The 7,302-nt window shown below is 39.1% G+C and overlaps 1 protein-coding gene across 1 annotated transcript; it reads right to left on the reverse strand.

Annotated features, from left to right (window-relative positions):
• Positions 1-563: 563 nt before the first annotated feature.
• Positions 564-6,915, reverse strand: pgrmc1 (progesterone receptor membrane component 1). The gene is made up of 3 exons (XM_030438424.1): positions 6,565-6,915; positions 3,324-3,479; positions 564-2,813 (listed from the first exon to the last, which is right to left on the reverse strand). Exons 1-3 carry the CDS (start codon positions 6,857-6,859, stop codon positions 2,719-2,721), a joined length of 546 nt encoding a protein of 181 aa, XP_030294284.1. The 5' UTR covers positions 6,860-6,915; the 3' UTR covers positions 564-2,718.
• Between the last annotated feature and the right edge of the window lie 387 nt (positions 6,916-7,302).

A 7,302-nucleotide genomic window follows, 5' to 3' on the forward strand; every position in this document is an offset into this window, starting at 1 on the left:
GTTATATTGTTGGTTTTAATCTCTGACGTTTCTTTTTTTTTCTTTTTTTAAATGTCTTCTTATTGTGTCATTTCCTTTTATAATGTGATCAAAGTGTCTTTGAGTACCATGAAAAGCGCTATATGAATGAATTGTATCATTATGAAGACTAATGTCCTGTGGGAGTGGGAAAATTATCATTGTTTTTAATTGTTTATATGAATATGAAATCTAGTTATTACAGATAGCATGGACAGATGCCACTCCACAGACATATTTCCTTCTTTGTGTCTGCTGCAATGCTTTAAAAACAACATGGAGGCAAGAAAACTATAAATCAGAGGAATGAAAGATACTGAATAGGATCATTAAGTTAAAAATAGTTCAGGATTGATTGAGTTCAGCAGAAATCTCTTCAAGAAAAAAGTTATTTTTGGCTAAATGTATTGCATGTCAGTCCAGTCATGGCAGAATATTGTGTTAATAAGTCCTTATTTTCATCAACATGTCATGTGATTTTGATTAATTTTCAGTACACAAGAAATCTTATAAATATATTGACATAAACAGACCATCAAGTATTCTTTTTTTTTTTGTAATTTTCTTTATTAAATCAGAATATCATTTTAAGGATTATATTATAACAGTATTATGACATATAGTTTATGTTTGTACAGGCAAACAAAGCTTCCCTCATTGAATGTGTTTTTACAGAAAACGGCTGATCTCTCCAGTTTTTACAGGGACGACTGTGGCTAAGAAAAATATGATGAACAGATCATTAAGCATATTTCTTACAGTCAGAAAAACAGCGAGTTCTTAGAATTAGTGTCAAAAATAATGTAGACAAAACATCTTAGCTGAATGGGGTTTAAATTAAAAGATTTTTCTTCTGTAGCTTTGAAAATGACATTTACTAAAAATGAGTGAAAAACTGGAGATAACTGGCAGTAGCGTACACTATAGTGTTTTAAGTGAAGCCATCTGATTTACTTTGAACTTACTGACACATTAGCTCTGCACCATGTCATGAACAGTTGTGAACACTAACAATACAACTGCTTATGGTCCAAATTCTACAGGAATTCTAAAGCAAAGAAAATGATCATACCCTCATAACAGAGAATGGTTTCGATTTTTGCTAAATGTATGCATTGATGCAAGATAAATTGCATTTAAAATTGGTGTCATTTGGATTTCTTTTACTCTGCTTTTCATGGCGTCACTGCACCACATTGCACCACTGAGATGTCCTCTGGAGAAACCACAGCGGTCTCTGCTGGATGCAACGACCTGGATTGTCACTGAGAGCTTAACAATGTTACAATGGCAGAAAATCTGAGGACACTGCACAATATCAGGATTAGTTGAAGTGTAGTGGCTCCTGACAGAAATCATCACTGGAAATCAGACAGCTCAGATCAGCAGATACATTTGATGGGTTGGAAGATTAAACATCTGTATGTCATCATCCTCTCAGAGTTTAAAGAGAAGACAGACACCTTCCAGAAGTATTTTTCAGCCTTGAACTTAATTCTCATTGCTGTGTCCATCCTGACATGGAGTCAAACTGACCTTGCATTCACCACCATAAATTGGGGCAAACCTACTGACTTGAAATTAATTCTAAAGACTCCTTTATTGAGTCAAACTGAAAGCAAAGTCAGGAGCCAGTCCCCTGGATTAACTTCTGTAGCTCACTGCAATCTTTTTTCAGGGAAATCTGTCCTGCGGTCCAAACAAGCTTTCAGTCAGACTCAAGCAAAACATATGTGATGATCAACGAAACAAATGATTTCTGTAAAAAACAAAAAAACAAAACAAGTGTTTTAAGTCAGTGTATCCTGAATCTCTTTAACAAAGATGGCAAGTGTAAAGTCAGAGAGACCCTCCATCAGAACGAATGCAATCATGAGGTAAGCCCAAGGTTACAATGTCAACCTATGTGTAATCTATAATTATCACATCCCTGGTGAACTTTACTTTTTTCAATGCAATGACTTCATCTTAGACAATAAAGTTCATTGTTGGACTGTAAAATGTCCTGTATCAGATCCATATCTTTGCCACGAGTGTTGGAAAACCACATTTGAGGGATCACGGAAAAAACTGTGTGTTTATCGGCAGATACATTAGTATCTTTTACTCCCTGTAAAACATGTATTGGTCCCTATAATTAATAAGTCATGCTCTTGTAATTTAACTTCAAATCTTCCCTCTGCGCAAGATCCTCAACATATCTTTCATAATCTTGACTGAAACTACTACCTGGGGTGATATTTTTCAATTCTAGCAGGGCGGAACCTTGGGTGAAAGGAATGTGTACAACCTGCGATAGATCTGCAGCGATATTCACAGAGTGTACAGAAGAGCTCGCAGTGACACTGGCGTGACGTGGCTGATCAAAACTGATCTCCTTCTTTAGACTCCTACGGGACACGCAACCGCAAGAAGCTTCATGAAACATTTAAGTTGGCCCAATCCATTTTCAGGTTTACAGTAACTGATCTAAACTCTAACAACACTAGTCAGCTCTACATCACAATGCAGTACATTTTATCATGAATGCCATCCAACCTTCAACCAAGAGCAACAGAGATAAATGGAATTCAGTCAGCGTATAAAATCCAGGATTGCGGTGGACCAATAAAATACTAGGATGCCAAACAGGCATCAGGCATCAAAATTACAAACATTAAGGCATCCATCGTTTTCCCCTCGTTGGTCACTTTTTGTTTTCTAGTCCGCTTTTTTGTCTTTTCCCTCCTCGTCGTCCGTGTACTCTGTGGGCTCCTCTCCCGGCTTCAGCAGCTTGCCAATGTAGTCATACTTAACTGTGATGTGGGGAAAAAGAAGAGGAGTAGACTATTTACAGCCTCAATGAAAACTAATTCCCAGACAAGAGATTCAGGGACAGGCACGACTCCTACGTCCAGAAGAGACAGCCATGGTCTTTTCAAGGTTCTCTTTTCTGGAATTTGTTCATGTAACATCCTTCCTTATCATGTTAAATATCTCATCACAAAAAGGAGTTGATTTTATCTCTTCAATAACACCAAGAGCCCTCCGTGACCTAATGTGTTGGATTTAGGCCTGGTAATAACCCCATCATTGATAAATCCAAGCATTTTTTTTTTTTTTATGAAATTATGAATGAGACACAAACTGTCTCTAACTTTAAACATGTGACCTGGTATTAAACTGATACTTCTGTCCAACAAATCTGCATCGCATTTGTCAGGTTTGATAAAATCCAAATCTACATTTCAGCTCTGACAGCATTTCAGATATACAACTACAAGAAGTTAAGTACAGAAGTTTGACAGCATCACATCTGTACTCACAGGTGAACTGAGTCTCCCACTCAGAGAGGCTCTCCTGCTGCATGGCGTTCAGGTCGGACAGGTCGTCGTGTTCGTCTTTCAGGGCCTCCTTCTCAAGGCAGAACGTAGCCAGACCTCTGGACGCATCTCTGCCTGCAAACACTCCATACGGCCCCTCTGAAAGAAGTCAAAGACACAGAGCAAGTGGTGAGGTGGATGCAAAGCAACGACAGCAGAAATAAGAGCTCCCCCCCCCATTCAGATGTTGAGCTCGGCATCCATGTTCCCTAAAAATCCAAAGCCAGAGAAGGATCTCTGACAGATCAACAATGTAATTTAAAGCCTCTTGATATTCTAGATCCGAACCCAAGATGAATTGATCTGACTTACAATAGTGGCTGTTTAGCCAAACCATAACATATCTTGTCCCAGGACAAACCTATAAAGTACTCATCAGCGAGCCACAGGAACTTGAGGTGTTATTCTCCACCATGGACCTGGCCTCATTACCCAAACTCGCTGCCTGTGGATGCATTTTAAATCAGCTAAATTATTTTAATAAAACATGCAGGGTTTTTGGATTCTGGGCTGGGTGTTCAGTGCACTGAAAAAGTTTGCATGACAGTGAGCAATCAAGTTGGCCAGAGGTTACACGCAACAGAGGTTACAATCTGAGATAAGATTAAAACCGGGAGGTCTAACTCTGCGTCTGTTTCCAGAAAACAGAACTGAGACATGACAGAGCAGATTCCTGTTTAAGAGAAGAGTTGTCTGAGTTACTGAGTGAACTCTGTATCGTTTTTAGATCAATCTGACTTTTTCATTAAATTCAGTTTTTGTCCATGTGTGTTCCAGCTGTTGCCATGTGTGCTGCTGCTTGTAAGAAATCCGGTCCTATCCTGATTCATCCCGGCTGGTAACTGAGATTCTGCTGAACGCTACTTTGAATCAGAACAACAATTTGGAGACAGCAAAAACGTTGGTTTAACAACTTGCTAGGAAAGATGTTCTTTGTATCCTCCACATTTTTACCACATTATGTACTTAAAGCCCATGAACGCACCAAAGTTGGACATCTTCCCAACCTGGGGAATGAGACCATCCAAGCAGGGTTATTTAAGAGACTGGACACAAATTATTTCTTATTTTCTATTTTTTCAGATTGACAGGATTTGTGCTTTATGCTTGTATTGTTTCAGTCTGCTTTTGTGATTTAGAGCTGCTCATTACTTAGTCAATCAACAACAAAAAGCTTGGTAACAATTTTGATTTATTGTTTCAGTCATTTGTTGAGCAAGAACGCCCAAAAGAAAATCATTCCTGCCTCTCAGATTTGAAAAATTGTTGTCAATCAATACATTTGCTATTCTTTGACTGTGATGGTCATTTCCTACAGTTTTCTGATATTTTGCCAAGAAAAAACTATTAATCGTGAAAATCCAGTAGATTAAACAGTCTTGAAAATAATTTTTAGTCGCAGGCTGCAGCCCTGATGTGTGACATACAAATTATTTAAAAGATAAGTTCACCCAATAATGAAAATTCACCATCATTCGATCATCATCTACTCAACCACATGCTGATGGAAAGTCAGATGAAGTTTAATAGCTCACAAAACATTTCTGAAGCTTCACTGAAAAACAGAGCTTAAGGATGAGTCAACAATGACTTCATTTTGTGGTACCCCTTTTCCACTGGTCAAAAATCCCACTTGAACCATTTTGTTTACAATGGGAATTGTCTGCATTTACAATGAACCCCCACCCCAGAACTGAAGTGCAATACGAACACCCCCCCCACTGCTACCATCCCTCACACACCTCATTTACATACTCCTTTGAATCTTGTGTCTTGTTTTATACATTTTACTATTGTTGTAAATATTATTACTTTTTTTAAAATCTGTTTTTCATAATTGTCCATAGCTTATATTTATTTGTCAATCAAAGAGCTGCTATATGTGTTTCGCTGTTTTTTTTTTTTTTGAAACCGTGACAATAAAAATCTATTCTAGTCTATTAACCCCCAGGTTAACTGACTCTGCAGTAAACCCGGGTTTTTAATCACCTCACCTCAGCTCGGCTTTGATCTAAATGTAAGATGGTGGTGTATAAATAAAGAAGGAATTTGGGATGCATATATCCAAGGACGTTATATAACTGGACACAGTATTGGAGGTTGAGCCCTGTTCATTTCTATGAAAGCTGCTCAGTGGTGTTATGAAGCCAAAAAAGCTTGACCTCCTGTCTATGAAAATACCTGGATCGCCGACCGAGTCTACTAACTTAAGGTTTAGCACCCAGCCAACTTTAAGGGGGCTAAAATAAGTTATTCATTAAAGACCTTACAAATGTTATTGGACTGAATGGCTGAAATTATAACAGTGAAACGAGTCATTTCGCAGGGGTCGTGATGCTCAATAGAATTTATCCACTATCTAACACACTTCTTTCACAATGGGTCTCACTATGGGTTGTTTTTCTCTTCTGCTAGTACTGTTTCCACAACCAATAAACAAGCTGCTCTTGTTTATTGGGTTGAAAATAAGCTCCAGAGCACTGTTTGAAGCTGGAAAGGTGGCAGGGTCCGCCAGATTTAAAGTTTTAAACAAACTGCATTGTCCTTTAAGGTCACTTTGTTTCATCTTTCGTTTTTCGACTTTGTTTAAATACAAAATATCAGTCAATAAAGATCTTTCTCCTTAAAATCCCATCCCCAAAACCACAGAGTGCACCTTTACCCTAATAACTGCTTTTATGAATGTACTTTTATGTGCGTGTGTGCGCGCGCGTGTGTATATATATATATATATATATATACACACACACACACACAAACACACACAAAAACCTGATTCCTCTGTGTCAAAACAAATTTTGTCGAAGCCATCATCTAAACCAAATACAGAAATAGAAAAAATGCTTCTTGAGTAGAAAAAACATGGCGGCTGCAAAGTTTTGCTGCGGAGTAACTCAACTTATATCATAGACGATCTCTGGTTTCAAGGCTACAGCAGCCCCACTGTTGTGAAATGAGATCTCAGCTAGCTAAAGTAAAGGGGGTGTGGCGTTAGCTTACAGTTAAAAAAAAACTCTGCTTAAACAAACAGCGAACAACAAACTGTTTCTGTTAGTAAAAACACTCGATTCCCGTTACTTCACTAAATTTCACTGGCAAACATCGGCCACTTCACGGAAGCTGCCGTCGGTGTGGTTACGTCAGAACAGGTCGTTCACACCTGGGACAGCCCGAGTAATGTTACCTGGCCCGTAAAACTTCTTCCCCCTGGTCACGTCGAACACTTTTCCGTTGACAGCCATGAGGATCCTCGGATCCTGCAGTCCATCGTAGGGCTTCAGATCTGCGATGGTAAAATCCCTCTTTTTCAGTTTAGGCAGCGGTTTTTCCACCTCGCCCAGATCTGGAGGTTTGTCTCCGCGGAAGATTTTGTACAGGAGGAACAAACACAGGCTGAGCAGGGTCAGGTTCAGCGGGGAGGTGAAGATCTCCTGGAAAATCCCTCCAGAAGTTAACTCGCTTGCTTCTGCTTCAGCCATGTTGGGTTCTCTCTGTGCCCGTGTGTGTGTGGTGTGTGTGCGTGTGTGTTTGGAACGGTGTAGGGTGGGACTGACAGAGCTCGTGAGCCAATCACAGTCGCAGTCGAGTGGCGTACGGATGACGTAGTTTTGTACGCTAACCCTGAAGTTAGCATCACCCTGGTTCCCTGACAAAAAAAGCCTATGGGATTTTTGAATTGGATTTTGGATTAATGCTGAGATACTGACACAAGTTGACACAAGTTTATGGTCCGTACACATTTTTTTTCACCAAGAAGAATACCAGCTGTCATGATTTTCGAAGCGTAAATTAAATCGCTAAAAGTAAAAAGCTTATGTTTGGCAGACTGAAATGCGGTTGCAATACTTAAACATAATCATCATCACTAAAAGCATTTTACTGCACAGCAACTCTACACATTTTCTATAAATTGAAACTACAA

Source organism: Sparus aurata, chromosome 13 (assembly GCF_900880675.1).
Source record: "Sparus aurata chromosome 13, fSpaAur1.1, whole genome shotgun sequence".
NCBI lineage: Eukaryota > Metazoa > Chordata > Actinopteri > Spariformes > Sparidae > Sparus > Sparus aurata.